General features: G+C 34.7%; 1 protein-coding gene and 1 pseudogene across 1 annotated transcript; both read right to left on the minus strand.

The window, feature by feature from the left end:
- Nucleotides 1-1,294: 1,294 nt before the first annotated feature.
- On the minus strand, nucleotides 1,295-2,637 carry LOC148588052 (receptor kinase-like protein Xa21). The gene is made up of 2 exons (XM_088517221.1): nucleotides 1,860-2,637; nucleotides 1,295-1,638 (listed from the first exon to the last, which is right to left on the minus strand). The coding sequence occupies exons 1-2, from the start codon at nucleotides 2,494-2,496 to the stop codon at nucleotides 1,295-1,297; spliced, it is 981 nt and encodes a 326-aa protein (XP_088373347.1). The 5' UTR covers nucleotides 2,497-2,637.
- Nucleotides 2,638-6,445: 3,808 nt separating this feature from the next.
- LOC132169341 (uncharacterized) lies at nucleotides 6,446-25,575 on the minus strand (annotated as a pseudogene).
- Between the last annotated feature and the right edge of the window lie 1,148 nt (nucleotides 25,576-26,723).

Raw genomic sequence — 26,723 nt, forward strand, 5'->3', positions numbered from 1 at the left:
TTAAAGGCTTAAAGCAATGATAGAGAGGGAGAGAGAGCGGACTTCAGGAAAGAAAAACAGAAGATAAAATAAAAGGTTGCAAAGCAATAGTGAGAGAAAAATAGATCGAGGGACTAGCCACCACGCCATTTATTCCCTACAAAAGATAAGCTTGTATTTTTTTTTTTTTTTTTTTTTGAAAAAGTATGTATTGTGATATTGAGACTGTGGTGTATTGAGGCTTCCAGTTTTGTGTAATTTTTTTTTTTCTATTATTTTTGTACTTCATCTTTGATAGTGGATTTCTGCGTGATCACCTACGTTAATTGTGGCCTTGCACAACAAGTGGTATTATAACTAAATTTAGTCAAAATATCATTATTTTTTTTTCTATTTAACTATCAAGTTTTTTAAAGTACCTTCATTCGGCTCAACATTTTAACTATCAACTTTTAATATTTTACTTAAAATTTATTGTTTTTATTATTTTTTTATTCTTTATGTAGTTCTGCAGGGAAGAGAGAGAAGTTTAAATAATTTTTAATTAGAGGAGAGAGGATGAAATGATTTTTTTTATTAATAAAATTATAGATTATTGAGCTACAGTGCTCAATAAAGTTGTTGAGCACTGTAGCTCATCAGTAAACTCTTAGTTACTTTGCTGAGCCGGATGGGGAGTGATTTTAACACTATGGCTCAACAAAATAGCCAAAATGCTACTTTGTTGAGTCAGATGTGAATGCTGGAAGAGCCTAACTCTCCGTAGGCCATGGCATACTGCCACGACACTTACCCAAAAGGGTTTAAGTTGAATCAAATTTTTTACCCCCAATCCTCCTAAATTTATCGGAGAACATATTGTTGACCCCCCTTCAGTAAGCGGAACTTCTACTAATCGCCAATTTCACTCCATAAAATCCCTCTAAAGTTTTTCAACTCTATATATTAGTTGCTCCTACCGGAATATGAAAGAGCAACAAATAATATGTAGGTAAATTAGAAAGAATATTTTCTTATCAAAGTCAACCTACCTCCATTGGATAGATAAAGCCTCTTCTTGCCTGCCAAATTATGTTCCATTTTCTCTAATGCCATTCCAAAAGGTAGAGTCCGCCCCTTTAGAATCAAAACCTGTAACAACTAGAGTCAAATCTAGCCATACTTATACTTTATGTGCTTGAAGTTGAGTTTTGTTGGGTTGATAAGATTGGAATCAAATTGCAAACAAATTTTAGCATAAAGAGATCAATATAGATCTTAGCCTAACAAAAATGAAAGAGATGTAAACAAACTTGAAATGCTTACACTAGGCTTCTTAAACATCTCGTAGAAACATCAATTTGATCTTGTTGAGTGTGGCTGAAATATTGTTGAAATTAATCCTTTCTTCAGGTGACTCTGCACAACAGTTCAAAGCCAATCCTAAAATGGATGATACACAATCCTCTATGGTAGCATAATCACCTTCGTTTCTCATTAAGTTGGCAGCAACAAGTTCAATTATTGAAAGAGGCAACAATTCCTCTACCCAATGCTTCAAGCTCATTTCTCCCACAAACTTGTCATCCGTGGGCTTCCTCCTTGTGAAAGTTTCCATCAATAAAATGCCATAACTATACACATCGCCTCTTGTAGAAACAATTCCTTCCGATCCATACTCTATATGTAACCTTAAAGGCTAACATGAGTATATATATATATATATATATATATATATATATATATATATATATATATATATATTGTCACATTTCACATTAATACCTAGTAAAAAAATTTCCAATTTGTTCACATAAATTATATTCTACCGAAATACTATAGTTATCTATATTTATGTAGAAATTAAACGATAAACATTAGTGATACATTAGAAACATCACCTGGTGCCATATACCCAATAGTAGCAAGAGTCATGGTCTGCACTATAGAATCCCGACCACCTAAGAGTTTGGCGATGCCAAAATCAGTGACATGTGCAACCATATCTTCATCTAGCAAGATATTGCTAGGCTTCAAATCACAATGAACAATAGGCATTGAATAACCATCATGAAGGTATTCTAGTGCTGATGCAACATCAATCATTATATTTAGCCTTTGTAAAATACTCAAAGAGCAATTATAGGAATACAACCACTTCTCTAGGCTCCCATTAGGCATGTGTTCTAGTACAAAGGCTTTGAAGTCGATGTTAGTACAAGTGCTGATGATTTTGATAAGATTCCGGTGACGAATATTGCATAGGATTTCACACTCTCTATCAAAATTCTGGAATGCCCCTTCTACCTCTAGGTTTAAAACTTTTATTGCAACACTCTTCCCAACTGAGAGTGTTCCTTTATACACTGACCCAAAACTTCCTTTACCAAGCAAGTTGTTTGTATTGAACCCTTGTGTTGCATATAAAAGTTCATGGAAAGAAATTCTTCTCCATCTTGCTAGAGGCGACAAGTCTACCACTTGTGGAAATTTGTTATTCCCTTTTTGGCATATTCTCCAAACTACTATAAGAGCCATGACAAGTATTGTTAACCCAATTGCCAGTAATACATACTTCAATATGCGAGTTGTTGTGATCTTTTGTGGCCGAGGGGAAACTTCTTTACATGGGGGTACTTGTAGCCGTGGTGCACCACAAAGTGCATCATTTGATGTAAATGATGATTATTATTTGTTTTTTTTTTTTTCCCTAATCGCATGGAAACAACTATTTAAAAGGAGAAGTAATTAAAAAAACATACGTGCACCGAAAAAAGAAAAGGAAAAAAAAAAAGAAACGAAAAGAAGAAAGTTGAAAGATCTACCAATAACTACCTTTTATTCTATAAATTATCATAAATGGTTTTATTTTTTTATTTTAATGAAAAATAAGGAAATAAATAATTTTCATGAACAACCTTTTATAATTCCTTTTTCCTTGTAATTTCTTTTTCACGTTTATGAATGATTACATTGAACAACAACGTACATCCACCCAATAAACGTTTTAATTATCATCAAATCAAAATGCATTTTTAGAAATATTTGTTTTTATTCTCAAAGTGATATTGAAAATTAATTGTTTTAGAAAATGTAATAGAAAAACATGGAATCGAAATTCTCTTTAAGTTGAATTTTAAAGTTGCTTTTCTTAAGAAATTATTTGTCTCTTCCAAAAATAATAGGCAAAGGGTTATTACATGTAAGAAAAAAAGGCTTCGCCAATATTTAGGGAAAAGTGAGGAAAAGGGAAGGGGAAGGAGAAATGGGTTACCAAACCGGCCCAAAAACTCTTTTCACTCTTATATCACACCAATTAATTTCTATTACTGTTCCAAAAACTAATAAACTGAAAAGAACAAAAAAAAAAAAAAAAAAAAAAAAGGCTTTGCCAATCTTTCATGTAAAATAAGAAAGCCGTGCACAATGGTGTAGAAATTAGAACAGCCATGATGAAGACATTCAACTGCAATGTCAATGGTGATATCCAATCTTTCAAGGAAATTAAGAAAATTGGTGTGAGAATCCGATCACTTTTTCAAATTCTCATTACCACCAAATACTACTCATGATAACTTTGACAAATTAATATTCTCTGAAAATTAGTGCGTGTGACCCATGATTTTAATTAATTATCAATTAATATTCCGTGTCTTCATGATCAAGCTATACTCATTTCTGTGCTGAATTAAGATTGCCGTGAACCAAGGGTCTAAATTATGGATTGGGATCCCCAGTAAAGGGGAAAAATTGCCGGTCAAAATTTTTAGAAATCCTGGCAGTTCAAAGTCATCCAAGAGTCTACAACATACCACGTGTCACACTAATAATAAAATAATAAAATATTATTTAAATTTTAAAAAAATATAAAACAAAATAATAAAAAATATGGAGTAGCCTGCCACCCAATTTTTGCCAAATGGGGTGGCCAGCCACCCCTAACCGGTCGCCACCCCCTAGGGCCCTAGGGGGTGGTTCGGCCATCTCTTAGGGCCAAACCCATAAATTATATTTATCGGTTTGGCCCTAAGGGGTGGCCGAACACACATGAGTGAGCTTGTTTGATAACACTTTTTATTTGGATTTTATTGCTTTGTACCAAAATATATATATATATATATATATATATATATATATATATATATATATATTAACAAGCAACTTAAAACAAAAAACACTTAAAATTACTCTCACTTTTATGTAAAATGAAAACACTTTCTTCAAACAGAAAAACACTCTTGACTATGAAATGTCTTGCGTACTATAAAATGTCTCTTTATACTATGTTGTTCACAAACATTCTTGAACTCATCGTTTGTGTACTCAGAACAAAAATCTAACTAAATCTTGACTAGTCCAATGTAAATGTTTATGTTCTTGTGATAATATTTAGAAATCCTGTGATGCATTATATGATCTTTTTGATAATATGTAGAAATCTTCCAATAATAATTTCATGGACTTTACCAAGATTTCTTTTGTTAATGCTTTATCGTTCTCTCTTTTATTTTTTATTTTCCAAATAAAATCATTAACAAACAATTTAAAATACAAAGCGCTTACAAAATATTCAAAATTAATTTACATTTATGTCACATCAGAATATATTTTTAATAAAAACAAAAATTACCCTTTAAAAACATTAACACGTGAGTGAGCTTGTTTGATAACACTTTTTGTCCGGATTTTTTTGCTTTATACCAAAAAAGAAAAATACATTAACAAGCAACTTAAACAAAAAAAAAACTATAGCTTAAAACTACTTTCATTGATATTATTGGTAATATATTAAGTTGAGGTTCTTGATGTTTGATATTATTGGTAATATATTAAGTTGATCAGGCAATGGATTTGTAGTCGATGAACTTTTTGAGTGGAGGAATGGTGTTATGATTGGTGGGCAAGTGACAATAATCCAACCAAATCACACGCTTGGCCCCTTGGAAGGGTCATTGATTGGTTGTTTGTGTAGACATAAAGTTGCTTGAGAGTGGCCAATTCAAGTGCTTTTTTGACCTTAAATCAATATATTTAAGGTCTTAACAACATGGAATTTTCTCATTTAATAATAATTTTAACATATTTAATTAAGCAATTGATGCAAATTAAAATTATTAGCTTTTATCGCACAATGCTGATATGGTTTCTAGATTACTAGATTGAGATTGGATATTCCATATGGTTGGACGGTATAAGAGAATAAAGTGCTAAAGCAATGATAGAGAGGGAGAGAGAGCGGACTTCAGGAAAGAAAAACAGAAGATAAAATAAAAGGTTGCAAAGCAATAGTGAGAGAAAAATAGATCGAGGGACTAGCCACCATGCCATTTATTCCCCACAAAAGATAAGTTTGTATTTTTTTTTTTTTTTTTTTTTTTTTTGAAAAAGTATGTATTGTGATAATGGGACTGTGGTGTATTGAGATTTCCAGTTTTGAGTAATTTTTTTTTTTCTACTATTTTTGTACTTCATCTTTGATAGTGGATTTCTGCGTGATCACTTATGTTAATTGTGGCCTTGCACAACAAGTGGTATTATAACTAAATTTAGTCAAAATATCATTATTATTTTTTTCTATTTAACTATCAAGTTTTTTAAAGTACCAACATCCGGCTCAACATTTTAACTATCAACTTTTAATATTTTATTTAAAATTTATTGTTTTTATTATTTTTTTTATTCTTTATGTAGTTCTGCAGGGAAGAGAGAAAAGTTTAAATAATTTTTAATTGGAGGAGAGAGGATGAAATGATTTTTTTTATTAATAAAATTATAGATTATTGAGCTACAGTGCTCAACAAAGTTGTTGAGCACTGTAGCTCATCAGCAAACTCTTAGCTACTTTGCTGAGCTGGAAGGGGAGTGATTTTAACACTTTGGCTCAACAAAATAGCCAAAATGGTACTTTGTTGAGCCGGATGTGAATGCTCGAAAAGCCTCCCTCTCCGTAGTCCATGGCATACCGCCACGACACTTACCCAAAAGGGTTTAAGTTGAATCAAATTTTTTACCCCCAATCCTCCTAAATTTATTGGACATATTGTTGGCCCTGTCACTAAGCAGAACTTCAACTAATCGCCAATTTCACTCCACATAAAATCCCTCTGAAGTTTTTCAACTCTATATATTAGTTGCTCCTACCGGAAGATGGAAGAGCAACAAATAATATGTAGGTAAATTAGAAAGAATATTTTCTTATCAAAGTCAACCTACCTCCACTGGATAGATAAAGCCTCTTCTTGCCTGCCAAATTATGTTCCATATTCTCTAATGCCATTCCAAATGGTATAGTCAACCCCTTTAGAATCAAAACCTGTAACAACTAAGTCAAATCTAGCCATACTTATGCTTTATGTGCTTGAAGTTGAGTTTTGTTGGGTTGATAAGATTGGAATCAAATTGCAAACAAATTTTAGCATAAAGAGATCAATATAGATATTAGCCTAACAAAAATGAAAGAGATGTAAACAAACTTGAAATGCTTACACTAGGCTTCTTCAACATCTCGTAGAAACATCAATTTGATCTTGTTGAGTGTGGCTGAAATATTGTTGATATTAATCCTTTCTTCAGGTGACTCTGCACAAACAGTTCAAAGCCAATCCTAAAATGGATGATACACAATCCTCTGTGGCAGCATAGTCTCCTTCGTTTCTCAGTAAGTTGGCACCAACAAGTTCAATTATTGAAAGAGGTAACAATTCCTCTACCCAACGCTTCAAGCTCATTTCTCCCACAAACATGTCATCCGTGGGCTTCTTCCCGGTGAAATTTTCCATCAATAAAATGCCATAACTATACACATCGCCTCTTTTAGAAACAATTCCTTCCAATCCATACTCTATATGTAACATTAAAGGTTATATATATATTGTCATATTTCACATTAATACCTAGTAAAAAAATTTCCAATTTGTTCACATAAATTACATTCTACCGAAATACTATAGTTATCTATATTTATGTAGAAATTAAATGATAAACATTAGTGATACATTAGAAACATCACCTGGTGCCATATATCCAATAGTAGCAAGTGTCATGGTCTGCACTATAGAATCCCCATCACCTAAGAGTTTGGCGATGCCAAAATCAGTGACATGTGCAACCATATCTTCATCTAGCAAGATATTGCTAGGCTTCAAATTAAATCACAATAAACAATAGGCATTGAATAACCACCATGAAGGTATTCTAGTGCTGATGCAACATCAATCATTATATTTAGCCTTTGTAAAATACTCAAAGAGCAATTATAAGAATACAACCACTTCTCTAGGCTCCCATTAGGCATGTGTTCTAGTACAAAGCCTTTGAAGTCGATGTTAGTGTTAGAATATATTATTTCCTTTGTTAGAATATTTTATATTTCCGTTATTTAATTTGTAATGTAGGGTTTATTTCTTTCCTTGTGTATTTTAGGGTTTAATTTGGGTTTCTTGGTCACTACTCATTGTCTCTCTATAAATAGAGAGTTATGTAATATTGATTGATACAGTGAATATACAAGATGCAACCCATACGTCTCTATCCGCTTCCGCTCTCTTTTCTTTCTCTTATATTTTAGTATTTTATATTTTATATATATTTTATCATGGTATCAAAGCCATGTTTCTGTTTCTGTGGCTTTCAATAAAAGTCTTATGACGTTTCTATGGTGTTTACTAGCATTCTCTTCTGATGATCTCTTAATTTTGTTGTGATCCACAGCTTTATTCATTGGCGAATCTTGGCACAATGTGGTTTTGGCCCTTCACGGGAATTTTAACGGCTAGTTTCCGTTCTCTGGCCTCATTGTCAGTTGCGGCTTGCCCTTCACCGGATTCTTTTAGTGGCTTGTCTACGTTCTCCGGTATTTATCCGGCCGTCACTTTCAGCCTTTCTCATCTTTGTTATTGGCGAACCCTGGCACAATGTGGTTTGCCCTTCAAGGGATTTAATGACTAGTTTTCGTTCTTTGACCGTCATTGTCAGTTGCGGCTTGGCCCTTAACCAGATTCTGTTAGCAGCTTGTCTCTATTCTCCGGTATTTCTCCGGCCATCACTTTCAGCCTTTCTCGCCAGCATTGTCTTGATCCAACCATCGACTTCAGATGCCTTCAATTTATTCTCTTTTCCAAACTCAAGCTTACACCTTGAGTTTGAGGGGTGATGTTAGAATATATTATTTCCTTTGTTAGAATATTTTATATTTCCGTTATTTAATTTGTAATGTAGGGTTTATTTCTTTCCTTATGTATTTAGGGTTTAATTTGGGTTTCTTGGTCACTACTCATTATGTCTCTATAAATAGAGAGTTATGTAATATTGATTGATATAGTGAATATACAAGATGTAGCCCCTATGTCTCTTTCCGCTTCCGCTCTCTTTTCTTTCTCTTTTATTTTAGTATTTTATATTTTATATATATTTTATCATGTTAGAATATATTATTTCCTTTGTTAAAATATTTTATATTTCCGTTATTTAATTTGTAATGTAGGGTTTATTTATTTCCTTATATATTTTAGGGTTTAATTTGGGTTTCTTGGTCACTACTCATTGTCTCTCTATAAATAAAGAGTTATGTAATATTGATTGATACAGTGAATATACAAGATGTGGCCCATACGTCTCTATCCACTTCCGCTCTCTTTTCTTTCTCTTATATTTTAGTATTTTATATTTTATCATATTATTAGAGCCATGTTTCTGTTTCTGTGGCTTTCAATAAAAGTCTTATGACGTTTCTATGGTGTTTTCTAGCATTCTCTTTTGATGATCTCTTAATTTTGTTGTGATCCACAGCTTTATTCATTGGCGAATCTTGGCACAATGCGGTTTTGGCCCTTCACGGGAATTTTAACGGCTAGTTTTCGTTTTCTGGCATCATTGTCAGTTGCCGCTTGGCCCTTCACCGGACTCTTTTAGTGGCTTGTCTACGTTCTCCGGTATTTATCCGGCCGTCACTTTCAGCCTTTCTCGTCTTTGTTATTGGCGAACCCTGGCACAATGTGGTTTGGCCCTTCAAGGGATTTGATGACTAGTTTTTGTTCTTCGACCGTCATTGTCTGTTGCGGCTTGGCCCTTAAGCGGATTCTTTTAGCATCTTGTCTCTATTCTCCGGTATTTCTCCGGCCGTCCCTTTCAGCCTTTCTCGCCGGCAATGTCTTGATCCAACCATCGACTTCAGATGCCTTCAATTTATTCTTTTTTCCAAACTCAAGCTTACACCTTGAGTTTGAGGGGTGATGTTAGAATATATTATTTCCTTTGTTAGAATATTTTATATTTCCGTTATTTAATTTGTAATGTAGGGTTTATTTCTTTCCTTATGTATTTTAGGGTTTAATTTGGGTTTCTTGGTCACTACTCATTGTCTCTCTATAAATAGAGAGTTATGTAATATTGATTGATATAGTGAATATACAAGATGTGGCCCCTATATCTCTTTCCGCTTCTGCTCTCTTTTCTTTCTCTTTTATTTTAGTATTTTATATTTTATATATATGTTATCATGTTAGAATATATTATTTCCGTTGTTAGAATATTTTATATTTCCGTTATTTAATTTGTAATGTAGGGTTTATTTATTTCCTTATGTATTTTAGGGTTTAATTTGGGTTTCTTGGTCACTACTCATTGTCTCTCTATAAATAGAGAGTTATGTAATACTGATTGATAAAGTGAATATACAAGATGTAGCCCATACGTCTCTATCCGCTTCCGCTCTCTTTTCTTTCTCTTATATTTTAGTATTTTATATTTTATATATATATATTTTATCATGGTATCAGAGCCATGTTTCTGTTTTTGTGGCTTTCAATAAAAGTCTTATGACGTTTCTATGGTGTTTTCTAGCATTCTCTTCTGCTGATCTCTTAATTTTGTTGTGATCCACGGCTTTATTCAATGGTGAATCTTGGCACAATGCGATTTTGGCCCTTCACGGGAATTTTAACGGCTAGTTTTCGTTCTCCGGCCTTATTGTCAGTTGCAGCTTAGCCCTTCACCGGATTCTTTTAGTGGCTTGTCTACGTTCTCCGGTATTTATCCGGCCGTCACTTTCAGCCTTTCTCGTCTTTGTTATTGGCGAACCCTGGCACAATGTGTTTTGGCCCTTCAAGGGATTTAATGACTAGTTTTCGTTCTTCGACCGTCATTGTTAGTTGCGGCTTGGCCCTTAACCGGATTCTTTTAGCAGCTTGTCTCTATTCTCCGGTATTTCTCCGGCCGTCACTTTCAACCTTTCTCACCGACATTGTCTTGATGCAACCATCGACTTCAGATGCCTTCAATTTATTCTCTTTTCCAAACTCAAGCTTACACCTTGAGTTTGAGGGGGGATGTTAGAATATATTATTTCCTTTGTTAGAATATTTTATATTTCCGTTATTTAATTTGTAATGTAGGGTTTATTTATTTCCTTATGTATTTTAGGGTTTAATTTGGGTTTCTTGGTCACTACTCATTGTCTCTCTATAAATAGAGAGTTATGTAATACTGATTGATACAGTGAATATACAAGATGTAGCCCATACGTCTCTATCCGCTTCCGCTCTCTTTTCTTTCTCTTATATTTTAGTATTTTATATTTTATATATATATATTTTATCATGGTATCAGAGCCATGTTTCTGTTTTTGTGGCTTTCAATAAAAGTCTTATGACGTTTCTATGGTGTTTTCTAGCATTCTCTTCTGATGATCTCTTAATTTTGTTGTGATCCACGGCTTTATTCAATGGTGAATCTTGGCACAATGCGATTTTGGCCCTTGACGGGAATTTTAACGGCTAGTTTTCGTTCTCCGGCCTTATTGTCAGTTGCAGCTTGGCCCTTCACCGGATTCTTTTAGTGGCTTGTCTACGTTCTCCGGTATTTATCCGGCCGTCACTTTCAGCCTTTCTCGTCTTTGTTATTGGCGAACCCTGGCACAATGTGTTTTGGCCCTTCAAGGGATTTAATGACTAGTTTTCGTTCTTCGACCGTCATTGTTAGTTGCGGCTTGGCCCTTAACCGGATTCTTTTAGCAGCTTGTCTCTATTCTCCGGTATTTCTTCGGCCGTCACTTTCAACCTTTCTCACCGACATTGTCTTGATGCAACCATCGACTTCAGATGCCTTCAATTTATTCTCTTTTCCAAACTCAAGCTTACACCTTGAGTTTGAGGGGGGATGTTAGAATATATTATTTCCTTTGTTAGAATATTTTATATTTCCGTTATTTAATTTGTAATGTAGGGTTTATTTCTTTCCTTATGTACTTTAGGGTTTAATTTAGGTTTCTTGGTCACTACTCATTGTCTCTCTATAAATAGAGAGTTATGTAATATTGATTGATACAGTGAATATACAAGATGTTTCCCATACGTCTCTATCTGTTTCCGCTCTCTTTTCTTTCTCTTATATTTTAGTATTTTATATTTTATATATATTTTATCAGTTAGTACAAGTGCTGATGATTTTGATAAGATTCCGGTGACAAATATTGTGTAGGATTTCACACTCTGTATCAAAATTCTTGAATGCCCCTTCTACCTCTAGGTTTAAAACTTTTATTGCAACACTCTTCCCATCTGAAAGTGTTCCTTTATACACTGACCCAAAACTCCCTTTACCAAGCAAGTTGTTTGCATTGAACCCTTGTGTTGCATATAAAAGTTCATGTTAAGAAATTCTTCTCCATCTTGCTAGATGCGGCAAGTCTACCTCTTGTGGAAATTTGTTATTCCCTTTTTGGCATATTCTCCAAACTACTACAAGAGCCATGACAAGTATTGTTAACCCAATTGCCAGTAATACATACTTCAATATGCGAGTTGTTGTGATCTTTTGTGGTCGAGGGGAAACTTCTTTACATGGGGGTACTTTTATTCTATAAATTATCATAAATGGTTTTTTTTTTTATTTGTTTTATTTTTTTTTATTTTAATGTAAAATAAGGATAAGTGTTGCAACCGGTACAGACGAGTCAGCTCATTAGGCATAGAGCCATGAAAACCATTGTTTTTCATGCTTAGAGAAACAAGATATGAAAGGTTTCCTATATGAGGAGGAATGGTTCCTACAAGACCCATGTCAGAAAGGTTCAAGGCTGTGACTCGATGATTACCAAAACCACAAGTGACACCGATCCAACTACAAACATTAGTCCCAGTAGACCAATTGTTTGTCAAAACATTATAAGGGTCATAAGAAATACAAGCTTTTATGGTAAGAAGAGAAAATTGATCCGTGGCAATGTTAGGAACCAGAGCATTTCCTAAACTAGCCATGTAACATTGTGCTAAAAGCAGTTCGACACTGAGGAGGAATAGGAAACAAGTTCTGTCCATGAGTAGTTTATGTTGGTTGAGGTTCTCGGATGGGATTAGTGTGGCACTCAAGGATGGACAAGAGAGGCTGATATATATAAGGAATTAAATGGCAGCAACCAAAAATTTAGATATTTCTAACAGAGTATAAAGCAAACAGTTTATCATGTAAACCTATGAAATTTTGGGCTGTGGCTCTGTTTCTTGCCGGCCATCATCATAAGAAATTAAATGGACAAGTTGTGACTATTTGGAGAAGTGGTGGCCTTTAGTTCTTGTCAATACTATTTATCGCCCAACTTAATTTCTGTATCTATCCAAACTAAAGCAAATGGCACAAGTGCATAGAATCCAACAAGTATCCCAACAAGACTACATCTGTTGGTCTGACCAACAAAATATTCTTACACAAACATAAAGGTACAAACACATATGTAGTACAAGATCTAAATACTAATATTTGTTGGTCAAACCAAAAAAAATTTTTCCTCGCATCAAACATTTGAAAATATTAAAAACATTTTACAAAAATTATTTTACGCTGAAATAAATGGAGCCTGGCTTCATTTTTCCTCCTTATAAATACAAGAAAGCCAACTCATAAAAACACCCAATTCCTTCAACCAGAGAAAAGAGTTGATAGAAAAAAATTTATAACCTCCCAGCATTCCCATACCTTTGTCACACAGTAGATACTCTCTGTGGCTACAAAAGATGGGGAGCTGTGCCACAAAAATACATGGTAAAACATTAGCTAATAAAATAAGGGCAATCCAAGCGTCTAAACATTACAAGAAAATGTAAATGGCGCACTCAAATATACATAAAATATCCAAAACAAATACTTAAAACAAAAAAAAAAAAAAAAAAAAAAAAAAAAAAAAAAAAGATTAAAAGATTAAAAAAAATCACGAAAAAAAAAAAAATTCAATATCTATTATTATTATTTTTTTCAAATAGGTAATAAAAATAAATGTAAACATACTCATTTATGATAGCTTAAAAGAGTTTAACAACAGACTGTAAATGTGTATAAGTATATATTGATATCTCATTACACCAAATATAAAAAATAAAATAAAAAATGCAGCGTTAATGTGATCCTTTTTTTTTTCTTCTAATAATTCATGGACAGTCCTAGAGCTAGCTTTCAATTGTGAGAATCGCTTATAATCAATTATTAGAACTTATTTATTTGGCCAATCTTTTTTGTCTTGTTCGGGCTGGCAAAACAAGTACTTGATATGACCCATTTACGACCCGTTTATCCTATGCATGTTTTTTTTATAATAAGGTTCATATAGGCGTCACAAAAAATAGTTACATGCATAGGATAAACAAATACCTATTTATTTGCCAGGTACCTATTTTGCCAACCCTACTTGTTCACTTTTAAGTCCTTTGCTAGGAAACATAATTGATTAATTTTGTATTTTGTGCAGATTTCAAGCTTTGTCCAAATGGTGGTAGAACCAAGCAAACTGTTGATATCATTCAGAGGTCGCAATTGGAGCAGTATGCTTACTACTCTTTTTAGTGGGAATCCTTTGGTGGAAAGGTTGTTTGTGTAGGACAAGAGGGAGAAAAACAGGTACAGCCTGTATCAATTGCTTGATTCTCAAATTGACTTAATTACCTCTACATAATCAATTTTAAGGAGTAAATGATGCACAAAGAGTAGGTTGTCTTGACTTTTGAGCTTCTTTAATTGTTTTACTTATTTTCACTTGCTAGAGAAATGAATGCAAGTGTGCATTATTAAATTCTGATACCTAATGTATTGCTAGGTGTAGGCTTATTAACAATATCTAGGCTTTGATTTCCTTTTAGAAGTTGTTGGTGCGTTTTTCAGTCCGAGGATTTGCTAGCCAGCGAGTTTTCTTCATGGTTGAGCTATGAGAGGACTTCCTGAATGAAAATGGTGTTCTTGCAAAACAAGGGCAAGAACAGAGAGTCTCCGGTTGGGGCCAAAGACTCTCCGATGTTTAAGTTAGTATCTTTATTCATATATAAATCAGTATGTGAATGGTGAGTAATGTGTCTGAGATTTATGGGGAGAGCGAAGGGTTAGAGAGAGATAGAAAGAGATGTGTCTCTGGGAGAGAGAGAGACGTGGGATGGAGAGATCTTTTGGAGCCCCTTGGGAAGGGCTCGTAGGAGAGGAGGAAGAAGAACCCCTTATACAGGTCTTCATTTCTCCTTTTATTTGTAGTGCAAAAAATGGTCGACATATATCACATTGTGAGTGGTTGATAGCACATTGTAAATAAGTGTAAAGAAATGGGGCCCACTAGGGGAGATTTTCTCCGCAAGAGAAGTGTTTTGATATGTTATGGAATATTTGTTGGTGTTAAGTATGGTTTTCGAATATTAATGCAGTGTTAGTTTGCTTTAATAAGAGGTGTAAGAGTTAAGTAGAATTATTTAGAGGAAACTTCACTTACCCTTCATGAACTTATGCGCCTTTTGTAAACACCTTTGCAATATTCAAAGTTTCTCACTTTGGTGTAGCGAACTTTGATTTCCTTCCACTTTTCCCCTTCCCTTAGTATTTTCTGTTAAATCCTAATTGATGGTGTGAAATTACTAAAATACCCTTACTCATTTTACTCATTTTTCTATTTAATTTAACGGCATGGGGTATTTGGAATGAAATGAAAGTTCGATACTCCAAAGTGAGAGACTTCGAATATTGGAGAGGTATTTGCAAAAGGTGCGTAAGTTCATGGGGGTAAGTGAAGTTTCCCCAATTATTTATTTTCTTGAAGGAGATTTTGTTGCGAGAAATTGTAAGTGCATTTTTCTCTTTTACATCACAATCTTATCTTTTGACAAGCGGTTGAATTATTATTTATTTTGCTTCTTAATGATGAGATCCTGTGTATAAAATTTACAATTTTAGTAAGTGATATAAATTAATTATGATAATGATATTTAGAAGAGTAAGGAAAAAATATAAAAAAAGCGGCCTCCAAAACTAACTATTGTTTGCGATAGAGCCTCACATTGTTCAAAATATACTAAAGTAGCTCATCAAACTACTAAAGTGTGTCAAAAAGACTACACTTTTTATATATTCTTATAATACCCCTATTCTTTTAAAAACTACAATAAAAAATTTGATAAAATAAATATTAAACTAAACTATTTCTTAAAAAAAAAAAAAAAAACTAATGGGTGAATAAATACAAAAAACAAAAAAAACAAAAAACAAAAAACAAAAGGAATAAAGGTATAAAAAATATGGATAAATGCAAAATCAAACTTTGTGGTTGGCCTATTACAAATCACTCCATGTCATATGAAAGTAAAATCAGAAGTTCCTGGGATATGCAAAAAAAAAGAAGTCCCCGAAGTCAAATTCTGTTAAAACATTTGACGAATTATATTAAATGTCACGTCAACACCAATAAAAACGGTGACATGTGTTATTCTTAATAAAAAAAATATAAACACATTAATTTTTTTTTAAAAAAAAAAAGAAGGTAAGGGGTAGCAGGGGAAGAGAGCCGCCCATCGCCACCTCAGGGGTGGCTCCCAAATGGCCACCCCTTTCCTTCTTCTTTTTTTTTTTTTTTTTTTTCAAAGATTAATTTTTTAGTTTTTTTTATTAATTATTTTTTTTTATTTTAAGCTCTGTTTGTTTCGCCGTAAAATGATTTACGAAAAATGTTTTACATATTTACAAGTGTTTGGCACAACGTAAAATAATAGTCAACGGAAAATATTTTCCCTTTGACTGAAAGTTCATCTTTAATTTTAGGAAAATGGTTTACGATTTTTAAAACCGTAAACCATTTTCTGACTTTCAATATCTCATTCTAGAATCGGCCGACCATGCTAAGACCGCCCAGGATCCGCTCGAGACCTGCTCGAGAGCTGACCGGGACCCGCCTAGGACTCGCCCGGGATTCACTTGGGACCTAACTGGGACCCATCTGGGACCTGCCCGGGACCCACCGAGGACCTGACCGGGACCCGCTTGGGAGTTGACCGGGACACAACCGGGACCCGTCGGGGACCTGCCTAGGATCCCGCTGGGACCTAATAGAGACCCGCCCGGGACCTCGTCGGGACTTGCCTGGCACTTGACCGGGACCCACCCGATACCTCCCTGAGACCTTGCCAGGACCTGGCCGGGACCCGCCAGGGACCTGACTTGGACCCACCCGAGACTTGTTGAGGACTTGCCCAGGACCTGCTTGGGACCTAACCGGGACTTGCTCGGGACCTCTCCGAGACTCGCTCGGGACCTAACCGGGACCCGCCGGGGACTTGATCAGGACCCTCCCAGAACTTGACCGGGACCCGCTGAGACCTAACCGAGTCCCACCTAGGACTTGACCCGTACCCGACCTGGACCCCACCAGGACTTGACCGGGACCCCGTCGAGACCTGACCGGGAACCGCCCAGGATTCAACTGGACCTACCTGGGACCCGTAAATGACCTACTCGAGACCTGCTTGGGACCCGACTGAACCTGCTTGGAACCCACCTGGGACTTGGTCGGGCCCTTCCCAGGACCCGCCCGTGACTTGACCAGGACCTGCCCGAGACTTGACCGGGACCCCACCGAAACTTGCCTGGGACCTGCTTGAAGTGTATATAAAGCTAGTACTTACAAGTTACAAAGAAACTAAATTCATTGGCTTACTGGTTTGCATGTGCCCTCCTTGGATAGATGTTCAAGACGTAGATTTGTAGAGAGTTACTTTTACCTTAAAACAAAGAAAAGTTGCCACTAATAACTTTGATTCTGCCAACAAAGTTGGAGAAGGTGGGTTTGGTCTGGTGTACAAGGTACTACAACAAACTCTTACTTGACTTATCCCATCTGAGTATTATGTCACTCTGTTCACCCTTGGATACTACTAAAAATAATAAGATACGAACTATTCTTTTCTTGATTTTTTGGTTCGGCAGATCTATGAAATTTGATTTTTAATTTTTTTTTTCTTTTTCTTTTTCTTTTTCTTTTTTTGGTTTCTCCTTGTATGTTTCTTGTGTTCTTGGGTTGTGTCCCTTGTGCCAATTCAATTATTTAATTACTTTTCCAAAAAAAATAAGTAAAGATTTGAGTGGTTTAGATGTGTTTTCTTGCATTCGTAGGTTCGGAAAACAGTCAAGTTAAATTGGATTGGCCTACAAGACTTAAAATTTGTATTCGGATAGTAAGAGGTCTAGTTTTTCTCCATGAAGAATCAAGACTCAAGATTGTTCATAGACATTGAAGCAACTAATGTGTTGTTGGATGAAGAAAATATTGACGTAAATCATTTCTCTTTATAAATAATGCAATGAGTTTATTCTAAGAAAAAAATTAAGTGCTCAGAATGCCCCATGCGTTGTTGGTGTAATATTTACATACAATGATACATCTATAACAAGTACCAAAATTACAATCCCACAATTGCTATCATTTGTGTCTCGAGATAAAAAAAAATAATGATTTGTTGCCTTTAACACTTTGAGACTAACTTAGAATACCCACTAGTGACACATTACGGGTCACTACAATCATTAAATATACAAGTTATAAATGTTACTATATTAGCTAGTATAATAAAGCAATGGCTAGAATCAAATCTCTTAGGAGTCTCAAGATTATTATATTATTTCAAAAGCACAAACATTAAAGAGCTATAAACAAACTTGATGCTCTCAAATTAGCTTCATTCAGTATCTTGTAGAAACTTCAATTTGATCTTGTTGAGTGTAATTGAAATTTTTTTTGCCTTTATTCTTTGTTCAGGTAACTCAGTACAACACTGAAAAGCCAATTCTATTATGGGCCATAGAAGCATAATCTCTTTCTGTTCTTTACAAATAGGCATCAACAACTTTAGTTACTGAATGAGGCGATGATTCCTCGACCCATCGCTTCAAGCTCATTTCTCCAGCAAAAATGTTATCAGTAGGTTTCTTTCTTGAGAAAGTTTCCATCAGCAAAATACCATAACTATACACATCACCTCTTGTAGAAACAATCCCTTCCGATCCAAACTCTATTTGTAATAGAAAAACTAATCATCAGAACATAATTATATATTTCAAATATATAAAGTGCTAAAATCAGTATTGAACCCAAAAGCTATATTTATCTATGTATGAATGAGTAGATTGATACACAAGTAAATTCAAGTTGTAGGCTAAAAACATCACCTGGTGCCATATACCCAATAGTAGCAAGAGTTATAGTTTGTATCATAGAATCCCCATCACCAAGCAACTTGGCAATGCCAAAATCAGCAACATGCGCGACCAAATTTTCATCTAATAAGATATTACTGGGTTTCAAATCACAATGAGCAATAGGTGTTGAAGAACCATAGTTCAGGTATTCCGATGCTGACGCAACTGATAAGTGCTAAAATATTCATATTTTCAGCCCTTAACTTGCATGTTTTAATCCTTTGGTTTTGGTTAATTAGGCCATTTTACTTCCTTTTTGTATTTTCTTGTGTTTTATAGGCTTTTGGAAGAAAAGAAGCGTTGCTGGACAAATTCCAAGCTTAAAGGGCAAATTGGGAAGACCTAGAAGATATGGTTAAGCTCAGCCAATCATGGTTAAAGTTTAATCAAATAGAGGAAAGGATCAATTCGGAATTTCTCACATTGAAGTCAAATCGGATTGGATGAAAAATTGGATTCTGAACATGTCTCGGTATTTTGACCATAACTTTCAGCTCAGATATCCGATTTAGGTGATTCAAGCGGCATTGAAAATCTAACTCAAAGGGTTACAAATCATTGTGAAATATAATTTTCCCAATTCGGAGCGGCGCATGGCCAAAATCACGTCGCAAGACAGGACCGCAATTTTGGGCAAATCCTATTCCGATTTGGACTTATGTTTTCTTTATCCTAATTGGACTTGGACTTAAAACTCTGAATTTTCTAGGTTTACTTGTGTAACAACAACTTCTAAAGCCTATAAATAAACCTCTTAGGTTCTAGGAATAAGTGTGGAGAAAAGAGGCACAAGCTCTGGAAAGGAATTGAAGGCTAAATCAAGAGGAGTTTGGGTTTTTTCTCTTCCACCCTTTTATTATGTAGTTTATATTTTATTTAGGGCTAGATTGAAACCCTAGTTATGTTTAATTAATATTTCAATACTGGCGCCTTGTGATGATCATGTTGTGCTATTTAACTTGATTAATACATGTTTGCATGAATTCCTCATATGTGTATGCCTGATCAACATGTGCATGTGGTATGGACTTGTTAGTTAGATCAATTTGGATGACCGAGTCCTGGGTTTAACATAAGTAACAAGAGATATCCACGCCGGATTCTTGGGTTAATCAACATCGGGAACCGGGAGTATGTATTCATGCCCTAGGCCTTGTGTGTTTGTTGATTTCCATAGAACATATGCTTTTCTAAAGAACAACTTAGTATAGACCATGCTAAATCCTTTAAGAAAGAAAATAGTTAGAGTATGGACCAGTGCCTAACTCGTTGCTTAGGGAAATCAATAGCTTAAGGAGTTAGGGTTTAATCCTTAGGTTGGCAAACATTAAATATGCATAACTTGATCAAAACATTGGCATATTGTTATATTAACTAAATATAATTAGTGGTGGATATCAAAACCCTAATCCTTTTTAGTTTTTGTTTATCTTTTATTTTATTAAATTCAATCGTGACAATTGAATTTTCTCTTTTAATTAAATAAGAATTTACTTCTAAACATAATTTACCAATCCTCGTGGGAATGATCTCGTATTTGCCTGCTGTACAATTGTTTTGATCTTGTGCACTTGCGAGTTAAAACGTACAATTATTTACCTATTAATTTAGGTATATTTTTGCACAACAGTGACATTGATCATTATATTTAGTCTTTGTAAGATACTCAAACAATGATCTTGAGAATACAACCACTTCTCTAGGTTCCCATTAGGCATCTATTCCAATACCAAAGCTTTAAAGTTCATGTTACTACACGTGCTAATGATTTTGACAAGCTTTCGATGACGAAAATTGCATAGTATCCCACACTCTGTATCAAAATTCTTGAATACCCCTTCTACTGCCAAGTTGAAAACTTTTATTGCAACAATCATTCCATCTGAAAGTGTTCCTTGATATACTGATCCGAAGCTCCCATTACCAAGTAAGTTGTGTGAACTAAACCCTTCTGTTCCTCGTAAAAGTTCTTGTTGGGAAATTCTTCTCCATGTCGCTAGAGGTAACGAGTTTGCATCCACTGGAAGTTTTGCATTCCATTTTCTGCATCCTGTCCATGCTAATACAAGAGTAACTACAAGCATTGTTAATCCAATTGTTGGTAATACATACTTTAGTATACGTACTGTTGCGGTCTTTTTGGCTTGAGAAACACCTTCTTTTCACGGTGGAACTTGAAATCGGGGAGCACCACAAAGTCCATAATTTGACATAAGTGATGCAGCGAAGAAGTGTACAAATGGTCCTCCTACAGGAATTTTTCCTCCCAGTCTTTTGAAAGAGACATTTAGATATTTGAGATACGAAAGCGCTTCTAAAGAAGTGGGGATCTCTCCAGATAAATTGTTACTAGAAAGATCCAAGAATTCCAAGCTTACTAGTTCATCAAATGATTCAGGAATTGGGCCTTCGAATTTATTGTTCGCCAAGGAGAGATTAGCTAGATCTTTGAGGCCACAGATTGTTGCTGGGATCTGACCAAATAGTTGATTTCTTGATAAATCTAATACTCTCAAGACCTTCAAATTTCCAATCTCTAATGAGAGGGGGCCACTTAGATAATTTGATGAGAGTTGGACCTCCAAGATATTTGTAAGGCTCCACAAGCTCAAGGGAATCGTGGAAGTTAATTGGGTGAAGTCTAAGTAAAGATATCTTAGAAATGTGAGATTATTTACACATGCAAGAATAGGTCCAGAAAGCTCATTACCGCCTAAATACAACGTGAACAAGCTCTCTAAATGACAAAGATCGGATGGGATGGGACCTTCTAGTCTATTATTAAAAAGGTGGAGAGCTTGAAGCTTGTGCAATCTTCTCACTGTAGTTGGAATAGGTCCATCCAATTCATTGAGATATAAAGACAAAGTCATCAAATTGCTTAAATTTCCTATATCTCTTGGAAGGCTGCCTTTAATATTGCAATTATCTATGTAATGTTCTTGAAGAGAAGTTGAGAGATTTCCAATGGAACTAGGAGGGACGCCATTCAATGGATTTTCAGACAATCCTAAAAAATTTAGATATGCTAAATTTGACAAAGAAGGGAAAAAGTTGAATTCTAGAGTGGATGATTCAATGGTCAAATTATTTTCTTGTAGGCGGAGCAACTTGAGGAGCCTTAAATTACCAAGTGGTTTAGAAATTAAGCCTGAGAATGAGTTGTGTGCTAGATCTAATTCAGTGAGTTTTGAAGCATTGGAGATAGAGCTAGGTATTGTTCCACTTAGTTTGTTATAATCAAGATAAAGATACTAAAGATTTGGAGGGAAGAGGCCTGCATTTGATGGAAGATGGCCTGAGAGGTTATTCAAATGCATATCAATTACTCTTATTGTTGAGATATTAAAGATTTCAAATGGAATTGAACCATTGAAATTGTTGGAACCGATATCGAAGATCTCAAGGTTTTGTAGATTACCTATCTCATTTGGTATTGCACCTAACACAATATGAACAACCACACAATATTATTCAAAACAAAAAATAATGTGCTTTAAATGAATCATACATACAAGTGAACAAATGTCTAAAAAACCAACGAAAAATTCAAATTAAGAGCTAATTAATAAATAAGTCACTGCCCCCACTGTCCTCGTTTCACACGGTTAGTTGGCCACCTTGTCAATCGAGCCTCTATTTTATTAGTTGAGTTATGTGGACAATCATATTAATTTGTTATTAGTGTGAGCCATGAATGTGATATTTTCTAAGCCTTAACGTTCAATACACAAAGAAGAGGAGAAAAGGAAAAAAGAAAAAGGCTACAAGAGGTGAAGACACAAGTTTTTTAACGCACTCTTTGTTGGTTAGTGTGTTCAATGAGTCACGCAAAATGCATGACAAAATAATGGTGGGCACATTTGTTGTTGTCCAAATAATGCTTTAACAAGGCAATGCCCAATGGGTGTAACTTTGTTAAGTGGGTGTGGATTGAAGCAGCAATGATCAATAGATAACAATCAACAGAGTACATTTAGTCTTTTGCTTATTTTTATTTCTATAATCAATCAACTAAAACAGGACTAAACATACTTTCAAAGTTGTTGTTGTTAAGTTCTAATGTTGTGAGCATGGTTAAGTTTCCAATTTATGGAGGTACACTTCCGCTGAACCCATTATCCCCACCTACCGAAAAATTAGAATTGTTAGCACTTGAAAGAAGTGGTTATATGAGAGAGAACCTATAAAATAGTTACCATTTAGAAACAAATATTGAAGTTTAATCTACAAAAGGGTAAAAAAATGCTAAACAAACCTTCAAAGTTGTTTTGGCCAAGGTATAACTTGGTAAGCATGGTGAAGTTTCCAATTTTCGAAGGTACTCCTCTGGCAAAACTGTTATCCCACAATGATAAATACTGCAATTGTTTGCACTCGAACAAAGTGGATGAAATTTTTCCATCAAACTGATTATAAGACACATCAAGCCGTTGTAATTTGGGAAGATGATTAAAAATATCTTCTGGAAGTTCACCAAACAACTTGTTAGTGTAAAGATCTATGACTTCCAGTGAAGACATATTGAAGGTAATGGAGGGCACCAAACCAGAAAGCTTGTTCTCTATAAGATAAATTCCTTGCAAAGTGGATATGTTGAAGATGGAAGAAGGAATGGAGCCCGAAAGTTGGTTAAAACCAATACTAAGTATTTGCAACGATGATATGTTAGATAAAGATGGTGGAATGGTACCTGTAAAGTTATTAACATTTAGAAAGAAAAATACTAATTTCTAGTAGACTAAAATAAGACTAAACATATATTTTCATGTATAGCAATGATGATATTGAACACATAACAATATCGTTTTAAATTAGTATCAAATCAAGCAACGTTTTAGAAATATTCTATTGTTATAAAGTGATATTCAAACTTGTCTCTTTAGATTAAAGTTTGGTAAGTATTGCAGAAATTCAACAGAGTTAAACACTTTCAGTTAATTAATCATATATGATATTTTGAACAAAATTTAGTCTATAGTACACAATTTTGTTAGTCATTGATCTTAAATTACATATTTATTCTCATTTTCTCATTTGAATCTAGCCCACCCTTCCAAAAAAAAAAAATGAAAAGAAAAATGGAAAAAAAAAATGGTAGATGCTCAATTAAAAGGCACCCCATTGAAGACAATGAAAAGGCAAATATATTGAGTCAATGATGTCATCCATGGATCAATCAACTAAAGCATGACTAAACATACCTCCAATGCAATTGTTGTAAAGGTATAATCCTGTGAGCATGATTAAGTCCCCAATTTCTGAAGGTATATTTCATGTGAATCTATTAACCAACAATGATAGAATTTGTAGCTGTTTGCACTTAAACAAAGTAGATGGAAAGTACCTATAAAACAGTTACTATTTAGAAACAAATATTGAAGTTTAATCTATAAAATGCTAAAAGAATACTAAACAAACCTTCAAAGTTGTTATAGTCAAGGTATAACTTTGTAAGCATGGTTAAGTTTTCAATTTCCAAAGTTACTCTTCCCATGAATCTATTAACCGACAATGATAGAATTTGCAGTTGTTTGCACTTAAACAAAGTAGAAGGGATAGTACCTATAAAATAGTAACTATTTAGAAACAAATATTTAAGTTTAATCTATAAAATGCTAAAAGAATACTAAAAAAACCTTCAAAGTTGTTATAGCCAAGGTATAACTTTGTAACATCCATGGATGAATCAACTAAAACATGACTAAACATACCTCCAATGCTATTGTTGTTAAGGTCTAATACTGTGAGCATGATTAAGTCCCCAATTTTTAAACGTATATTTCCTGTGAATCTATTAACCGACAATGATACAATTTGCAGTTGTTTGCACCTAAACAAAGTAGATGAGATAGTACCCATAAAGCAGTTACTATTTAGAAACAAATATTGAAGTGTGCTAAAAGAATACTAAACAAACCTTCAAAGTTGTTATAGCCAAGGTATAACTTCATAACATCCATGGATGAATCAACTAAAGCATGACTAAACATACCTCCAATGCTATTGTTGTTAAGGTCTAATACTGTGAGCATGATTAAGTCCCCAATTTCTGAAAGTATATTTCCTGTGAATCTATTAACCGACAATGACAGAATTTGCAGTTGTTTGCACTTAAACAAAGTAGATGGGATAGTACCCATAAAACAGTTACTATTAAGAAACAATTATTGAAGTTTAATCTATAAATGCTAAAATAATACTAAACAAACCTTCAAAGTTGTTATAGCCAAGGTATAACTTTGTAAGCATGGTTAAGTTTCCAATTTCCAGAGGTACTCTTCCTATGAAATTATTAGCCCACAATAACAAATATTGCAATTGTTTGCACTTGAACAAAGTGGATGAAATTTTTCCATCAAACTGATTATAAGACACATCAAGCCGTTGTAATTTGGGAAGATGATTAAAAATATCTTCTGGAAGTTCACCAGACAACTCGTTAGTGTAAAGATCTATGACTTCCAGTGAAAACATATTGAAGATAATGGAGGGTACCAAACCAGAAAGCTTGTTCTCTGTAAGATAAATTCCTTGCAAAGTGGATATGTTGAAGATGGAAGAAGGAACGGAGCCTGAAAATTTGTTATATTCAATACTTATAATTTCCAATGACGATATGTTAGATAGAGATGGTGGAATACTACCTGTGAAACTGTTACCGCTTAGAGACAAATATTGAAGTTTAGATAATAGCCCCATCCGTGATGGGATTTCTCCTTTGAAATCATTGAATTCAACAGATAAGTGTCGCAACCGGTAAAGATGAGCCAACTCGTTGGGCATAGAGCCATGAAAACTGTTGTTTTTGACACTCAGGCTAACTAAAAATGAGAGGTTCCTCATGTGTGGAGGAATGGTGCCTATGAGACCTATGTGAGAAAGGTTCAAGGTCGTGACTCGATGATGACGTAAACCACAAGTGATACCGATCCAACTGCAAACAGAGGTGCCAGCGGACCAGTTTGTCAAAATATTGCAAGGATCATAAGAAATTTGAGTTTTTAAAGCAAGAAGAGCAGACTGATTGGTAGAAACATTGGGAACACTTGCAATAACTAGGCTTGCCTTCTAAAAATGTACCTTGAGAATTGCCATAAAAATGGGGAATAGGAAACAAGCTCTCTCCATGAGTAGTATATGTTGATTGAAGTAGTAGGGCTTAGTGCAGAGTTCAAGTGAGATTCATGATATATAAGGAGATTGAAACGTCAAAGAATTGAAAAAGGAAAAAAAAAAAAAAAAGTTTTTGGGAAAAAGAGGGTGGGAGTGGTTTGGGCGTTGATGTCATTGACTTATATATATATATATATATATATATATATATATATATATATATAATTGAAAAGTAGTTGAAAAACGCTATGCCGACTCCAAAAACTTGTTTATCACATTTATGCGGAATTAATAGTACTATGAAGCAATAAACAATTTAATCACCCAAAATATATAAAGCAATAAAGAGGCAGACACAGATATTTTGGTTACGAAGATGAAACCTTTTAGAAACCGATTTAAAAGTAAAACCTCTCTGGGGCAGCCAAACCCAGAAAATCACTATCAAAAGATTATCCAGAGATTATAGACACTAGGAACGCTTACAACCCTTTGCAAGACTTCGGCTCTGTAAGATCGACAAGCCTACAACTCATTTTCTTACTCTCAATCTTCTTCAACGTGATTCTCCTTTACCGGACCCTTCCGATAGACTTCTCAACCGTAGATTTATCCAAGGAATAACTAAAACTCTAAGAGACTCAATTTAACGCTCACCACATATGATCTCCCTTAGTACAGCCTCCGACGAACTCTCTGGGAGCGAAAATCCGTGCCTCTCTCTTCTATAATGACGTATATATATCAGTATTTCAAACTCTAGACCTGGGCCCTCTAAAAACACGTTTTTGGGCATAATAGGTACGTGGTGTCCAGACAGGTTAATGGGTTGTACGGACAGGGCCTTGCGAAGCAAAAATATGTTTGCTGGAAAGCCTGTCCGGACAGCCTAGCACCATGTCCGGACATGGCCTGCAGTGGAGAGAAAACAACATTCTGGAAATGTTGTCTAGCCTTGATCAACAGCTCCGATCGATGGGTGTTTGTGGTTCGATTGAGCTGAAATTTTGCAGAGACATTCATGACACATGAATCTACATTATGAACGGTGGAGATTTGATTCTGAGTATTTTATATCAGTGTTTGAGCCCGTGGACAATAACCTCTACATTTTGGAACTGAATTAAGCCAATACAAAAACTAACAGTAGTGATTTGTGATCA

This window comes from Corylus avellana, chromosome 1, assembly GCF_965113065.1.
Source record: "Corylus avellana chromosome 1, dhCorAvel1.hap1.2, whole genome shotgun sequence".
Classification (NCBI taxonomy): domain Eukaryota; kingdom Viridiplantae; phylum Streptophyta; class Magnoliopsida; order Fagales; family Betulaceae; genus Corylus; species Corylus avellana.

What these genes read in the sequence shown, in the direction of transcription:
- LOC148588052 (XM_088517221.1), bottom strand. Translation starts at nt 2,496, where the DNA reads ATGGCTCTTATAGTAGTTTGGAGAATATGCCAAAAAGGGAATAACAAA. An exon ending in TATTGGGTATATGGCACCAG is followed by an intron (nt 1,639 to 1,859) that starts GTGATGTTTCTA and finishes GGTTACATATAG; the next exon opens with AGTATGGATCGGAAGGAATT.